Below are 16,781 nucleotides of genomic sequence, written 5' to 3'. Positions count from 1 at the left end.
CTGGAACCTTCAACTGCTGCAGAACGCTGCCATTAGGAGGATGACTGGAGGATCTACTCTCTCAAGTCTAGTCTCAGCCAATCGTCAGTAACTCCCAATTTGCTTTAAGGCACAATTCAAGGTGCTGGTGTTGATCTTTAAAACCCTATATGGTTTGGAACCAACATACCTAAAGGACTGCCTACTCCCTGATGAACCTGCCCGGCCATTACAGTCATCTTTAGTTTGGCCCTGGTTTGGTTGCCCCTGCCTTCTAAGATTGGATGGGTGATAATGCAGAAGACTTTCTCAGTCGTGGCACCAAAACTCTGGAGCTCTCTACCTAGGGAGAGTTGTCTGTCTCCTCCTTTTGTTGAAATGTTTGTTTTGCTTTGTTGCAATGTTTGTTTTATTTGTAGTTCCCTCAGCAATCCACCCTTCCTGACCAATGTTCTAACTGTTGCTTTTATGTCTTTGTATGCCTTTTAGTTGTTTTTGTTTTATTGATGTGTTAGGGTTTCAGTTGGTTTTAATGGTTTTATAACACGATTTATTACACATGGTTTAATTTGTTAGCCCCCTTGGTAGTCCTTATGAGGAAAGATAGGACAAACTTTTTTAAACTATAAAAATAAATTTGGCACACAACTTTTAGTACATTATTCATATTGATGACTTTTAGATATATGGTCCTATCAGCAATCTCAAGGTATTTTAAAATCACAGTTTAAAACACAAGTTTTGTAATTTAAACACTGTACTGTCTCAATTAACTAACACTTTAACACCATTTTTAAAAATTCAGATCATTTATCATTCATCAGTCAGCCCTAATGATGAGATTTCTTGTGTAAAGCAGTGAGAGGAGAGAATAATTAAACTGCGTTAAGTTCAATTATTTAAGTGGGACCCTCTATTCAGGGGTGTCAAACCTACAGCCTATAGGCCAGAACCAGCCTGCCCAGGGCCTTCATCCAGCCCATGTGTGGGGGCTCTTTTCTCCTCCCCCCTTCCCCTGCCCACACACCCTTCTAAGCTCAAGCTGCTGCTGACTTCAGGGAGCAGAGGGCGGGGCTGCCTCTGAATGCAGGGACCTGAGGGCGGGGCTACCAATCTTCCCAGCTTGCTCATCCATTGAGTGTATTCCTCTCTGCCTCCCAGCCTCCGTGGTCATCCTCCTCAAAGGTAGGAGCTCTGGGGTGTCCTGCTGCTGTAAGCCTTGTTGTTCTTCTAGTTTTATTTTTAAAATTGCATTGCCAAAACCCACTATTCCCTCAACTTTCCATTTTAGGCAGGCATCTTTTAAGGGTGGGGGGGAGGTTTGGAATCAACCACAGTTAAAATATAGAATTCCACAAACTCAAGGAACCCTAATTTTGCAGAGAAATGTTAGTTTTAATACTCACCCTCCTAATGTGGGTCCCTCCAATGGTATAGCAGGGCGGGAAGGTACTGGCCAGAAATTAGTTCTGGAGAGCTCACACTTGATCATTAGTACTGCAGAGTGGTGCATGGTAGACAAGACTCATCAGCTCACAGTCCTCCGTAAGGAGACAAAGTACTAATGAGCCAGGTGTTGCAGCAACTAGTGAAAGGCTACATCCTCCACAAGGGAGAAGGGTTGGCCATTCACAGTAATCACCTTGCTGAAGACGTGAGTGGCTGCCTCCTGGCCCTCCATCTAGCTCTTTTGGATGGCACTGTTGGTGTCCCCATGGGAATGACCTCTTGGAGCGTGGCCTGCCTTGATGTCCCACCATCCATGTCACCCTGAGTGTGGGGAGCCTTTTTTGCAGGGGCCTCCTGGTTCCCCTCCACTTTCTTCTTCCTCCAACTGGCCATCACTCTTTCCCCCAGTGGCAATTTACTGAGGGCACCCTTTGCAGGTACCTGCAGAGGCTGGAAGATAGGGGTCTGCACCCTTCTAGACATGGGCGTGGCAAACCTGGCATTCTGCCACAAGGGGGTCCCTGGGGAGGGTGAGGGAAACATTTCCGAAGTGTAGCCTGGAAAAGACACCCCAGGACTCGAGAAGGTTGGAGGAGGGACAGCTGCTTTCTGGCACTGGGGGCAGAAGCAGCAACAGGGAGTTGTGTGGAAGCGGGGCGGGGGGGGAGAGGGAAGCTGCTGTGAATGACTGCTGTCAGAAACGTCAAAGGGTATTAGCAACCACTGGTCTTTGGCCAGTGCTAATGACACTTTTTCCTCTGTAGAGAGCCCCAGGAACAGATATGGGGAAGGATCTGGTAATGCCCTGCTAAGGGAGGGTTTGGTGCTAAAGGACAGGGACCTGTGGTACACAGAGGGTGGAGGATGTCTTCCTCCCATGACAAGCACCTTTTGCACTTTTACCCTCATGGCACAGAGGGGCTGGTTCATAATCAGGATGGGTGGGAGGGTATAAAATGTGGGTCTTCAGTTGAGGAACCCACCAGCTAAACCCCTCTGCTTGGCATGAGCAGAGAGGTGGTTGGCTCAGATTCCTACCTAAGACCCCCAAACCCCAGCAGGGGAGAGGAATCACGATTCCCTCTGCTCAGCATGAGGAAAGAGACAGGGTGGCTCAGAGCCCAAACCCCCAGCAGGGAAGAGGAGTTCCAAATCACTAAGGAATGTGCTCACTAGTTTGCTCTTAGGACATTCCCTGCCTCTCTCTGTAACCGTGAACAGTCAAAAGAAAAGAAAAGAAAAGAGGCTGCAAAGCTAAGCACATATACAGCATTTTTATTCCACAGAGCAGAATGGAACTCTCTTATTGGCAGCCAGCAGTACCTGTTATACTTTGGAGGGCTTCTATTGGTGTTTCAAAGGCTGGAGAATTCCACCCCCTGCCCATTGCCTTGGAGTTTTGTGAACAGTTTAAGTGAGCAGAGACACTCTGTCTGGAAAATGTTTTCATTCATGAATCACCACAAACAGCACCAAAATTCATGAAATGTTCGTGTCAGGCCTCCTTCCATGAACATAGCTCCCAGGACCACAAACCAGCCAACATTAATAACAGACTTTCGTTCGTGAGCCGGTATGTGCCCATCCCTATAAAACTCCAAGCAGCACACGCTGTTATTTCAGTGGCTTCCCATTAACTTCTGCCTTTCTCAGTGCAAAGGGAACTTGAAGTTGGTATCAGACACTGCAAAGAATCAGCATAGGTAGATTGCTTTTTCAACTACAAATTTACTTTTCACAACTGCAGCTGAATAACTGAAGGAAAACTGGAGCTCGTAAATCTCTGTGCATTATCCCTTACAAGTGTAAAATTCAGACTCACTACAGAAAAGACACCTAGGCACACTCCCTCAATCAGCCCTTTGGCTCCTGCCATTGGCCACCCCCCACAGGAGCATACAGTACTATAAATAACGGCAAGCTGAAATCTTTATGTAAATGCATTATAGTAACCTTCCTCAAAATCATTTTAAAAAGCTAAGTAATGAAATTAAAGCATAATATTACCTAAGTAATTGAAGGCAGCAGGAAAAGATGAAGACCCAACACAAGATGGATTGACTTAATAAAGGAAGTTACAACGTTCAGTTTGCCAGACCTGAGCCAGGCATTCACCACAGGACATTTGGAAGGCCATAGGATATAGGATAGCCATAGGTTGGAAGCGACTTGATCGTACTCAGCACCCACACACATCAATTACCTATTCAGAGTAAGCAGTATCTTCCTTGATTCCTCCACTTGACTCAGAGATTCTGCAACCTCAGTCTTCTTAACATTCTGCCTTTCTCTAAGCTGCTGTAGTTCTGCTGCAACTTCATCTACCATTTGTAAAAAATTCTTCTCTTCCTGTGTAAGAAAAGATATTTGTAAATAAAGAAGTGTATTATCTAAGAGAATAAATATTGGATTCACCCTAGGCGTTCTTTATTGGTGCAAGGGCCCATTCTCCTATACACTTCAAAGACAGGGCTACACAAAGCAAACCAGTCTTTTTAGTGATTTTCAGATCCTGTGGGAGAAGTGCCCAAATACATACTTTTAATAGTGAAAACTTGGAAATTTCTTTAAAACTTTTCCCCAGCAACTTCAAAAGGCAAAATAAAAAATAGAAATAGGTTCCTTAAAGAAAACTACCGCTCACTGACGATCCTTGGAGCTGATGTGTCCCGTGTGTAAGATATTAAGAGTCATCAGGAGATGGATGGGAAATTTGTAGATTGGGGGGCGGGGCTTAGGCAGGATTGCTCCTTTATGCAAGTAACATACATAAGTGTGACCAGATGGGAGGGCTGCAACCTGTGTTGGAGCAAAGGACTGAGCCTTGGTATTTAATGCCCCTTGGAGGTGCTGGGCTGACAGAGGCAAGTAGGTACATCCTACCTTGCTTAAATGAACAAGACCATGTGTGGTCATAACAATTTGCTATGACGTTGCTCTAAGCAACTTTAAAAAAAAACTTGCTGGTGATTAACTTTTGTAGTTAAACAGATGGACTACAATAGACCAGTGTTCCCTGTAAGCTGAGCCAGTGTGAGCTAACCCATAGTTTTTTAGTTTCCAACTCTCACATTTTTGTCTTAGACCAGGAAAAATGGCTCCAGAGCAAGCTAGTTTACGCAGTAGCTCACAAAGAAGAATTTTTGCTCATAAGACTCCACAGCTTAGAGGGAATATTGCAATGGACCCAGTTTCAAATTCTCACTTTGCCACTAAAGTTCACTAAGTGACCTTGGGCCAGTCATTCTCTCAGCCTAAACTACCTCTCAGAGTTGTTGAGGGAATAAAATGGATGGAGGTACAATGATGTAAGCCACAGTAGGCCCCTGCTGGGAAGAAAAGTGGTGTACAAATGCCTAAATAAATAAATGGTTCCATACTTTCTAGTAGACCCATAAAAATATGACTTTAGTGTATTTCAGGGTATTGTAAAACGTCTGTTACCTTTTTAAAGTGGACAGTCTCAGTGTCATCTTTGTAAATAGTCTCTTTCAGCATATTTGTCTTGTTGACCTCCTTTGCTAAATGGCTAGAAATATATTCAAGCTGACCACCTAGTCGTGTCTTCAGGTTTTCAAATTCAAGTCTAGAAAATCACAACATAGCAATCATCCAGGAAAATGTTAAAAGATTAAAATGATGGATATCAATATAGAAATTAATCACTTTTACTGTCCATGTTTTTTGCACCATGGAGTAATCTGTAAAAGGCTTGAGCCTCTTCTCTTCCACTGAAGGTGTTCTGAAACTGGAATATGCACTCTTGGTAATCTAATAACAAACTGAAATTCCTTCTTAGTATTTACCTCTTCTTGTCAATTTCTTCCTGCTGTTGCACATGTTCTTTTTCATAGACACGAATATTTTCTACACCAATCTCTTCACAGAATTCAGAGAAAACATTGTCTTCTACCTATCCCCAGTTACCCCCCACCCCCAAAAAGAAGGCAATTAAAATCCTTTTTTACAAACAAGTTCTCTCTCATTATAAAATTGTCCATGCTTTAAAATAATGTCCCTACCACTTAGGAACAGTGTTCAGGTACACAGTTTTGTAATTCCTTCCAGAATAACTAAAAGATAAATCTTCATGCACATTTTCCTTTTTAAAAAGTTGATTATTCGACACTGCCCTTCAGGCACACTGCAGAGCCTGGTAATTTGCCCACAAGTAGTATTTTTTTTCCCAAGAAGAAATCAGGGCCCAAAGAATTTTCCCACCACCTTGAATTTCTACAGCAGTCATGCAGGCTTAATGATGTAATAGGGATAATGACAAAAAAAAGGGATAGCAACCTTTCATAATTAAATAACCAACTGAAACTTAACATTAGGGGCGTGCGAGGAAAAATTGTTTGTTTGTTTTTTAAAAAAATTCAGGTCTATTGAACACCGCCCCCGCCCCCCAACATTGGTATTTCTCAGTATTCCTGAATACCAGTATCAGTATGGTGTTGCAATTCAGGTAAATATTAGGAAAACTTAAGTTATTTGGCTCCATTATACCCTCTGGGGACTATCCTCAAAGGGTATAAATGGAGAATCAATCTGGGGGTATTTGGAGTTGGGGGGGTGCTGTTTTTTGAGGTATATGCACCAAATGTGCAGCATAAATGCCAGCACCTCTCCTCAGCCACCTCCTCCCCCCGCCCAAGATTTAAAAAAGATTGGATCAGGGTGTCCAATCCTATGGGCCCCCAAAGAAGGAGCCATAACCTCCACTGCTTTCAATGAAAGGGGAAAAGGCATTTAAAGATACTGTGGTCTAAACGCCTTCTGACTTCACTCAACGAGTTGCACAGCAACAGCAGCATGGATCAGCTTGGAGAAGGCATTTACAGTCCATGCAGTGATGCAACTCAGCGAGTGAACTCAGAAGGCATTTAAAGAGACTGTGGTTTGAAGAGACTTCTCCAAGCTGTGCCTGAATAAAAGCTGAATAATACCAGTTTTTATTGGGCTCAGCTACAGTGGTAGTCAAATCAGATTAGAGCATCTCTATTTGGCTCAATACACAAAAAATACAGATAAGGTATATTTCAGGTGTTTATTCAAGGATCTGTCCTGGGACCCATTTTGTTCAACATCTTTATAAATGATTTGGATGAAGGAATAGAGGAAATGCTTATTAAATTTGCCAATGATACTAAATTGGGAGGGGTTGCAAATACAGTAGAAGACAGAAACAGGATACCTTGACAGGCTGGAAAACTGGGCTAAAACCAATAAAATGAATGTTAACAGGGATATATGCAAAGTTCTGCATTTAGGTAGGAAAAATCCAGTGCATGGTTATAGGATGGGAGAGCAGTAGTATGTGCGAAATGGATCTAGTAGTATGTGCGAAATGTACACTGATGTAAAGAACTGCCATAAATTAGCAACTTATACATCTACAAAGACACCACAAGAGCTGAAAGTTTTACCTCATTAATTTTCTTTTGGAGCTCATCAATTTTTCTTGCTCTCTGTAAAACTCCTTCATTCAGCATCTCATGCTGTGAATGCATATTTACCAATTCACTTTCCAGCTTTGATTTTTCCTAGATACAAATAAAGGATAGTAATACCTAAGGTTAATTAAACAGAACTGCTGTCTAACCTCACAGATGTAATTATCTGTTTAATTACAGAGCAGTAGTGTTTTCTTCTGGAACTACAATGTTGTACTATGAAACATTGGTGGCAACAGCAATTAAAACCTTCTTCTGAGTGAAAAAAACAGACAAGTTCACAGTCAAAACTTGTCACAGAGTCTGTTTGGGTTTGGGCTCTTCAATATAAATGAGATAGAAGTGGCTTCCTTTGATTGAGCAGTTAGGTTGGATCCTTTGAAGAGCTCACCTTCCAGGAAAGAACTCTCTTTTTTTAAGCTTGCAATGCCAATGACACTGGGTTCTGCTGGGCATTCTGCACACTGTAACTGGTTGCACTGGACTTGCAAAATCTACCTCCCTCCCACTTGGATTTCTTGTGACTCTGCATTGAGAACAGTCCTCTCAAACTTGCATTGCCACAGTGGCACTGGGATCTGCTAGGCATTCTGTACACTGAATTGGTTGTGCTGGACTTGAAAAATTTTCCCTACCCCTTCAGTTTGCACTGCATGGATTCTCTGGTTTGATATTAGTTCTCTTTTGCTTGCATTGTCACTGGCTGTGCTGGCCTTGCAACCCACCCCCCTTGGAGCATGATTCTGTGTTAGACATCAGTCCTATGGAACAGACATTGCCACAATGGCACTGGATTCTGCTGGGCACGCTTTGATTGCGATGGTACTGCTGGGCAGTCTGTACACTGCACTGGTTCTGCTGGGCTTGCAAAAAGGCCCTCCACCAGTTTCTACTGCAGAGATTATCTAGGAATTTGATTCTGTTCTGGTAGGCTTGTATTGCCCTTGCTTTTTTGGCTGTTTTTTTCCCCTGTGTTGAAAACAATGGAGAATGGGGGCACTTTCTTTGTGGGGCCATAACTCATAATCCATACAGACAACACTGCAGCTCTTTCCTGCTGTTGCAGTGTTGCAAGCCACTTTCTGGTTTTCTTACTTTTAGACCTGCACTCAAGGAATCCTTGCTAACTGTCGCAATGAGAGGTAAAGAGCAGGAAGAAACCTACAGCCGTTTACTTGCAGACTGAAGAAAAACCAGCTCTGGAAAGAACAGTGCCTGCAAGTCAACTCCTATATTATACAAAAAGAATCTGCCTCCAAGAGGACAGAAAGAAGATTAAACATGGTTTTGAAACCATGGTTTCGAATTACAGACATTGAGCTTGTAATTGCTTTGTCAGTCTCCTTGCAGTGGATTTTCATCGTTCTAACTAATGTACATTGCCTTGTTCCTAAATTATATATGTGAATAATTTAGGAACAAAATATATACATTCATTTGAGATTTACACACACATGAAAATTGTCTATCCCAAAAGTGAAGCATATTTCCAGGAAAATGTAATATACTACATATACCTGATATGAAAGTGAAGAATTAACCAACTGTAACTTAAAATGTCATAGTTATAACTGAGAATTACAGCTTTCATGCAAACTGAATATATAAGGAACAGCCATCTAAGTGTATGATGCTACCTTGGAGAAACTGGAAAGATGTTTCTTCTCAATAAGTTCCAGCTCACTCTGTGAATATTTTTGTCGTGTTTGAAGTCCTTGGCACTGAGCCTGTAATTGCTTTAAGTCAGTCTCCTTGCGCCGGATTTTCATCAAGTCCTAATTAAGGAAAGTGATACAATATGTATTTTAAGTAGTTTTTTCACTTGAAGCTGCAGACACTTGGATACACTAATATGGATCACAAAAGTATATACAAGAAAAGTTTTGATTGGTTACAAATAACAAGGAATTTATACAGGTTTTTCTGATCACAGATACCAAAACTATTTCCCAAGAACAACAAAGAAAATCTAACCTATGAAAACTAATTTAACTGCCACCAGTTTGGGATGGTGTAGTGGCTAAGTGTGCGGACTCTTATCTGGGAGAACCAGGTTTGATTCCCCACTCCTCCGCTTGCACCTGCTGGAATGGCCTTGGGTCAGCCATAGCTCTGGCAGAGGTTGTCCTTGATAGGGCAGCTGCTGTGAGAGCCCTCTCAGCCCCATTAACCTCACATGGTGTAGATTGTGGGGGAGGAAGATAAAGGAGATTGTGAGCCACTCTGAGACTCTGAAATTCAGAGGGCGGAATATAAATCCAATATCATCATCATCTTCTATCACAGAATGACTGCCAGACTACCTTATTCTCAATTTTCCCTCCAGAAAGTCTCAGGCACATAATTTTGCTTGAAAAGTTTAAAAAAAATTGTTTTAAAGGAAAATTAGAATATATTCATATAAATCATATAATTCATTTATTAGAAATCCACAATTCAATGAAAAGGAATGTAACCTGACCTTGTTTTCCCAGACATGAATAGAAGTAATGCTACTGGAATATTTCTATGAGCAAATTCCATGTAATTCCATATTTAGTACAGCCCTTTTCTTTTTAATAATAACCAATAGGTGAAAAAGATAACCTTTTTTATCTCATTTGATTCCCATCAATGGCTTTCATCTTTCAGGAAAAATATAACTACATGAGATCTTTTGCCTTATTTGTCTCTCTTACATTGTTAGATACACAGATAGATATTTTAAAGTTAGCTATACCTTTAGCTCATTCATTAGATTTTCTCTTTTCTCTTTAAGAGCATTTATTTCTTTTTCATCCCAGTATCTAGCCTTCATTTTCAAATAACTTGACCCTCCAGAGATTATTCCAGATTTCAAAAATAAAGTTCCATCAAGAGCCACAGTCTGAAATGAAAATACATTTTGTTTTTCTGAAGGGATTCATATCTCTAAATGATACTTAAAGCACTTGCAATAAACCAGTAGTTCCTAGGAAATGTCAAGAAAGTCAATGCATAAATAACTATTAAAATATTGCTGGATTCTTCCCCCCACCCCCAGCAATACAGAATTGGCGCACAATAGGATTCTTCACAGCTCAAACATTTCACATAATTTCTTTTACTGTCAAAACTGTTTAAACTAGTCATGATAAACCACAATTTATATTTATATCCCACTGCTAAACCAGATGGGCCCCCAAAGTAGTTTAATATTCAAAACTCTAACATAAGAATTTCAGCAACAGCTGGTAATGAAGCAATTTATATAAGTCTGACAAGAGAATTGGCATTCTTCAATGGGAAAAAGTAAACAAATAATCTGGGTTGCATCTAGCCAGCTTTTTCATTCACTCACCCAATTCCCCTCACTACAGCCCTCATCCCGCATACTTTTGTCCATGCAGGTCACATGATTTCCAGTGTATCTCATTTTGTGTTAAAAGGAGACCCCTCCTTCCTTTTCTACCACCACGTTGGTTGGATTCCAAAACTGAAAGCCTTTCACCCATCTGCTACTCCTCCGACTAGATGCTGAGTTAGTGGCACTTTCTTGCTCAGTGGAACTTTCTTGCTCAGGTCACCCTCTGGCTCTTCTTTACCCATCCTTCTACTTCCTGACAGAAACAAGAAACTCTGCAAGGGAATGAGGACTCCTTGTTCTCACCCCAAGTTTCCTGATGACCCAGACACTACAGCTACCCCTGCTATCCACAGCAGCTCAATAATGATTGACTGGACTGCTAGCATCATATTTACAAAACTTTTAAGTCAATTTTCAGCCAAAATTTACAACATACAAATCATACAATAATATAGTTAAAACAGCGTAAAACTTGGTTAAAACCATAAAACTCAGATGACACCCTTTATGCCAATAAAGGCTAACTTGACTTGACCCTATAGTTTTTTTCTTTCTGTATTCTCTAGACTACCAGGGTGTCCTGCTGAGGTGGGAGGGGGAGAACTTGCAAAGCATTTGGGGGGTAGGAAAAAAGGTGCCAGCCAGATAATAAACTGTTGCTGTCTTCAACTAAAAGCCTGGCGGAACATCTCTGCCTTACAGGCCCTGCAGAACTACATAAGGTCCTGCAGGGCTCTGATGTCATCTGGCAGAGAGTTCCACTTGGTCAGGGCCAGAACTGAAAAGGACAGCCAGACTGCCTAGGGCCAGGGAGCACCACAGCATTGTTTCCAGTGGAGCACAAGGCTCTTCCAGGGACATACCAGGAGACATGGTTCAACAGGTACATCGGTCCCAGACTGCTCAAGGCCTTAAAATCAGAACCTTGAATCTGACTCGGTATTCTATCGGGAACCAGCGTAGTTGTCACAGCACTGGTGTCTGTGGCATTCCATGTGCTGTCTGTGGCATTCCTGTCAGGACTCGCATTGTTGCATTCTGTACCTTCTGAAGTTTCCACATCAGTCTCAGGTGTAGGCCAGCACAGAGCTAGTCATACAGATATCTTTTCAAGTCAGAGCTTCATGCCTGAAATGACATGTATTCTATTCCAGCTGTACAGGGAGATTATGGATGGGTAACAGTCAACCATGCACCCTCAAAACTGCATTTTGACACAGTACAGTCCCAGGAATGCTGTGCCACATTATTCTTCTAAGTATGTAGATCACCCTTTTAAAATAAGATTTTGTACTGTTTTTGAAACTCAGGTGCACCGTGCTTACTTTCAGTCGGTGTGGTCCATCAAAAGCTATCTGTCTTGCTTCCTTTACTGTTTCACAAATCAGACCATTCCCACAAACAAACTGAATCACTTTCTTCAGTGGAGGAAAAGATGTCTGTATGACATCAACCATCATTTTAGTTCCTTTTATCTCTCTTAACTGTTCATTGAGCGGTTCTACCTGAACATTAAATGCAAAAAAAAAAATAAATCTCTGATAATATGCTACCAGATAAACCACACCTTCCATGAGAAAGCCAAGCATGCTTTCCAGCACAATTAAAATGAAAATGGTAATATGCATTACAAGATAGCCACCAAAAGGCAGCCGTGTAGGGAATGACAAAGCATATAAAGATGGGAATCTTTAATCTTCATAGAGGAACACATTTTTCCTAGAGGCTTACATCATACCTTTTTTCTGAAGCTAAACTGAACTAACGAGTTTTCTTGAAGAATATTTTAAAGTGAAAGTAATCATCTAGCTCTGAAATAAAAGGCTCCCTAAAGAAAATCAATTAAAACCTACCTCAAGGTAATCCAAAGGAAGGAACATTTCTGGCTCAGCTCTCTCCTCCTTAAGGAAACGGATACACTCTCTAGCTACTTTTTCTGAAGCTACAACAATTGCACTCATGTACTTGCCAAAAAGTTTGGTGACTGCAAGTTGGTATTTTTTATGGATAGGATGACATAAATCAACTAGCCTTCCAAACTAAAAAAAGGAGAACAAAGAACCATGTTGATGCTTGCACATATAATAGCGTTATGAAACATTCAGTTTCTATATTACTTTAAAAACCTGGACATGTTTCTGCTCTCTGCTTTGAGGATTTCTGGCAGAGCAGCTGACTTTCCATATCAGAAACTGGCTGGGATAACATATATTTCAAACAATGGTCACATAGTAAAGATGAATAAGGATCCACTTTAGTTGTCGTTGAACTGGTGGACTCTTGTCCTCCTATTACATTAGCTTGTCTCTCTGGACATTCCTCTCTGAGAATGCCTAGAACAAACAGAATGGATCTTCTAAGTCTACTTCAGGACAGTCTGCAGCCTGTAAAGTGTTTGTTCAAACTGCTATTTAAGGAGATGAAGTAACAGAAATCATTTTTAAAGTAATCTTTAACTTTTTCAACTTTTGGTACATGTTCGAGGCATTCTTGAACCAATGGAGAAGTGGCTGAGGGCCTATGAACCTCACATCAGGGGTGTGCCCACTGGGGTAATCCACATGTACCCTTCATGATTCAAGCTAGGGAAACAGCATGGGGGTGGGGGAGAGACTGAAGTTCCTTTTCCGCACATGCCACAGACATGAATTGGGCAAAAAAACCCAAAACTGGGCAGCATATATATGGAAACTAAAAATAATCTGTAATTCATGCATGAATCTGTATTCTCTGCAAAATACAAAGGCCTCCTTTTTTAAGGAAAGCAAAGAGTAAAGTGTTAAAAAAGAGATGTAAAGGCAAAGGAGAAGCACACCTTGCTTTTTAGGTTATAGAGGAAGAATGCAAGAAGGGAAGAGACTGTAGCTAAGCTGTCAGAGAGAAAAAGAAAAAGGTCAGAGAGAGAAAAAGCAAGAGCTCTGAAGCTCTCAGCAAAGCAAGCAGGAAAGCAGGAAGGAGCTTGTTCTGCCAAACAGCTCCACTTGTCTATTAAACCCTGCATGAAGTAGCTGATGGAAGAAAGAACAACTGACAAAGAGGACACCTTTCCTCCATCAATGGAAAAGGTGCAGCCTAGCCCTATGGCAGCTGCTAAACATCTCCTCCCCTCAAAGGCCACAGCTACTTTATTTCCTATGCCAAAAAAGCCGTCTATCCATAATAGAAAATGCTCAAGTTTACAACAAATGTTAAAATAGAATTGTTCCTGCTTCTTACCACATAATCAGGATACAGCCTTCTGAGGCTCTCCAGGTTCTCCGCTCTCATCTGCTGACGTTTCCCCTCATAGACATCAATTTTAGCATTGTGCAGATCACTGACTATTTTATTAAGTTCATCATTTACTTCAGCCATTCGTATTTTGGCTTGTTCTATTTCATTTGACAGCAGTTCTTCTTCATGCTTCTTCTCCAAAAAAGTTTTACTACAAAGCAAAGGAAAAAATTAGCTAATTGGGTTAATTTCTTTCATGTCTACTAAGCAGCACTGCGGTGATTCCCAAAGTCAGAGTCCGCTAAAAAGGATATGGAAGATCTCAGAAAGGAAACTGGGGAAACATCTAAGGAAGTGCAGGAAGTAGAAGGGAAAATGAAAGTATATGATTCCACCTTGTTGAAAATTCAAGAAAAAGTGACAAACCATGACTGCAAATTGATGGGAACTCAGATACGTCTGAGAGGAGTACCTGAAGTGGAGGATGGTGACTTGAAAGGATATATAATAAAAATAATTGCAGAATTTTTAGATGAAGATCCTGAAGAGACTAAAAATATGTATGACTATATGTACAGAGTGAATTCACTTTTTGCCAAGAAAAATAATCTACCAAGAGATGTTGTTATAAGATATATGACAAAGGAAATGGTGGGAAGGATCATGAATAAAAATTTTGAAAAGGCACTGATAGTGGGAGGCAGTAAATTGAGAATCATGAAGGAATTGCCAAGGCAAGTGATAAACGATAGGAGAACATAAAAAAGCTGACAGAAAAATTGAGGGACAATGGCATGAGGTTCAGATGGATTATACCTGAAGGTTTGAGCTTTGAACTCCAGGGGAAAAGAGTCACGCTTACAAATGCTCAGGAGTTGCGTAGATTTTTTGAAGAAAATAAAGAATTTGCACCATGATGCATTACAAATTATTGTCTTGGAATGTTAATGGACTAAATTCACCACAAAAAAGAAGGGCAACATTTCATTGGATTACGAAACAAAACTGTAATATAATATGTTTGCAAGAAGTACATATTAAACAAAAGGATTATAAATTTTTATGGAACAAACAATTGGGAGTAGAATTTTTTTTCACTAGCTGAACAAAAGAAAAGAGGAGTGGTTTTATATATCAAACAAGAATTGGAGCCAAAATTAGTATTTAAAGATAAGAACGGAAGATTTGTAGCAGTGGAGACAATATTAAATGGGAAAAAAACGTTGTTATTGGGATTGTATGCAAAGGATACTTTTGGTGCAAAGGATACTAATGGTGCAAAGGATGCTTTTTTCAAAGACATTACACAACAATTTGATGAACTGACCTATGATCAAGTATTGTTAATGGGAGACGTCAATAGAACAGTTAAGAACTCATTGGATAGATCTGGAGAAAAAAAAATGATGGGAAAGAAGGGAAATTGCCAAAGTCTTTCTTTGAATTGGCTAAACAAGAAAATCTAGAAGATATATGGAGGAAATTTAATCCTGAAGTACGGGACTATACTTTTTTTTCAGCAAGACACAAAACTTTTTCTAGAATTGACATGCTGTGGGGAGCTAAAGACTTAAGTCTTATAACAAAGAAGATAGAGATTTTACCTAAAATAGGGGCTGACCATAACTCAATAATGTGGATTACAAAACTGTCCAAGAAATTGAGAAGATGGAGATTGAATGAAGATTTGCTACAGAATAAAGAAACAGTGACATATCTAGAAAAAGAAACTAAGGCTTTTTTCCAAGTGAATGATAAAGAAGATATTGATTTTCAGACGGTCTGGGATGCTTATAAAGCAGTAATGAGAGGAGTGTTGATTACTTTGAATAATAAAGACAAGAGAAGAAAAGAAAAACAGTTGTTGGACATTCAAAATGAAATAAAGAAAAAGGAAGGGGAGTTGAGAAAAAGACCAGGGAAAAAGAAAATTTTAAGGGAAATTACAATACTACAAACTCAGTTGAGACATTTGTTGAATAAAGAAGTGGAATGGAGTTTGAAAAGACTTCAGCAGAAATCCTTTGAGGAAGCAAATAAACTGGGAAAGTATTTGGCTTGGCAATTGAAGAAAAAGAGAGAAAATAGAATTATTAACAGAATTGTGGTAGATGGAAGAGAAGTGGTTACTCAAGAGGGACTAAAAAAAGAATTTTTCAAGTACTATGCCAAACTGTTTAAAGGTGTTAAAATAAAGAAAGAGATGGATGAATATTTACAAAAGTTAAAAATAGAACCCCTAACTGAAAATATGAAACAAGTTTTGAATGATCTAATTGAAAAGATAGAAATTGAAGCAGCAATCAACGCAATGGAAAATGGAAAAGCTCCTGGGCCAGATGGATATACGGCTAAATATTTTAAAACTTTTAAGGACAAATTAATACCAAAATTGCAGAAGTTGATGAATATAAGAATAAAAGGGAAAGTACCAAATACATGGAAAGAAGCTGTTATTTCATTGATACCTAATGAAGATAGAGATGCCACGAATGTAAAAAATTACAGACCAATTTCGTTATTAAATAATGACTATAAAATATTTACAAGAATCTTGGCAGAACGGCTTAAACAACATTTGATAAATTTTATAAAGGAAGATCAAGCAGGGTTTCTTCCCAAAAGACAAATAAGAAACAATATTAGGACTGTTGTAAATATTGTAGAATATTATGAAAGACATCCAGAAAAAGAAGTAGCATTATGCAGAGAAAGCATTTGACAATTTAAGCTGGGACTTTATGTTCACGGTAATGGAAAAAATGGAGCTGCGAGAAAGTTTTATAAGAATGATAAAAGCAATATACTCCGAACAAAGGGCAAGGTTGTGTGTTAATGTAGATCTTACAGAAGAAATGAAAATTAGCAAAGGTACTAGACAAGGTTGTCCACTTTCACCACTGTTGTTTATAATGACTCTTGAAATTTTATTGATGCAGATTCCAGAAGAAAAAGATATACAAGGTTTACGAATAAAAGGATGTACTTACAAATACAGAGCGTTTGCTGATGATATAATGTTTATAAATGAAAACCCCATACAAGTTACACCTTTGCTGTTAACTAAAATACAAGAATATGGAGAGTTGGCGGGACTCTCTATAAATAGAGAAAAATCTAAAATTCTGTGTAAAAATATGCAGATGAATAGACAACAAGAATTACAGAGACTAACGGGTTGTGAAGTCACCTCCAAGGTAAAGTATCTAGGGGTGGAGATAACAATGAAAAATATTGATCGGTTTAAAAATAATTATGAGAAGTTATGGCATAAAATGGATGAAGATATGCTAAAATGGAATAAGCTTAATCTGTCATTGCTGGGCAGAATAGCTGCAATTAAAATGAATATTCTACCAAGG

The 16,781-nt window shown here is 39.7% G+C and overlaps 1 protein-coding gene across 4 annotated transcripts in view; it reads right to left on the bottom strand.

The window, feature by feature from the left end:
• SMC1B (structural maintenance of chromosomes 1B) overlaps positions 1-16,781 on the bottom strand; it is a 51,561-nt gene that overhangs the window by 15,909 nt on the left and 18,871 nt on the right. For 3 of the 4 annotated variants that reach the window (XM_060254307.1, XM_060254308.1, XM_060254310.1), the window contains 9 exons: positions 13,423-13,630; positions 12,060-12,245; positions 11,532-11,711; positions 9,601-9,747; positions 8,519-8,656; positions 6,855-6,971; positions 5,235-5,341; positions 4,873-5,014; positions 3,632-3,777 (listed from right to left, as the gene is read on the bottom strand). In XM_060254307.1, coding sequence (XP_060110290.1) covers positions 3,632-3,777; positions 4,873-5,014; positions 5,235-5,341; positions 6,855-6,971; positions 8,519-8,656; positions 9,601-9,747; positions 11,532-11,711; positions 12,060-12,245; positions 13,423-13,630 — 1,371 coding nt within the window. The remainder of the gene's footprint in view (positions 1-3,631; positions 3,778-4,872; positions 5,015-5,234; positions 5,342-6,854; positions 6,972-8,518; positions 8,657-9,600; positions 9,748-11,531; positions 11,712-12,059; positions 12,246-13,422; positions 13,631-16,781) is intronic. The other variant, XM_060254309.1, reaches the window with a different exon arrangement.

This window comes from Heteronotia binoei, chromosome 14 (assembly GCF_032191835.1).
Source record: "Heteronotia binoei isolate CCM8104 ecotype False Entrance Well chromosome 14, APGP_CSIRO_Hbin_v1, whole genome shotgun sequence".
NCBI classification, from domain to species: Eukaryota; Metazoa; Chordata; class Lepidosauria; order Squamata; family Gekkonidae; genus Heteronotia; species Heteronotia binoei.
Note: the sequence above shows the minus strand (reverse complement) of the source record. Positions and strands in the feature narration are given on the sequence as shown.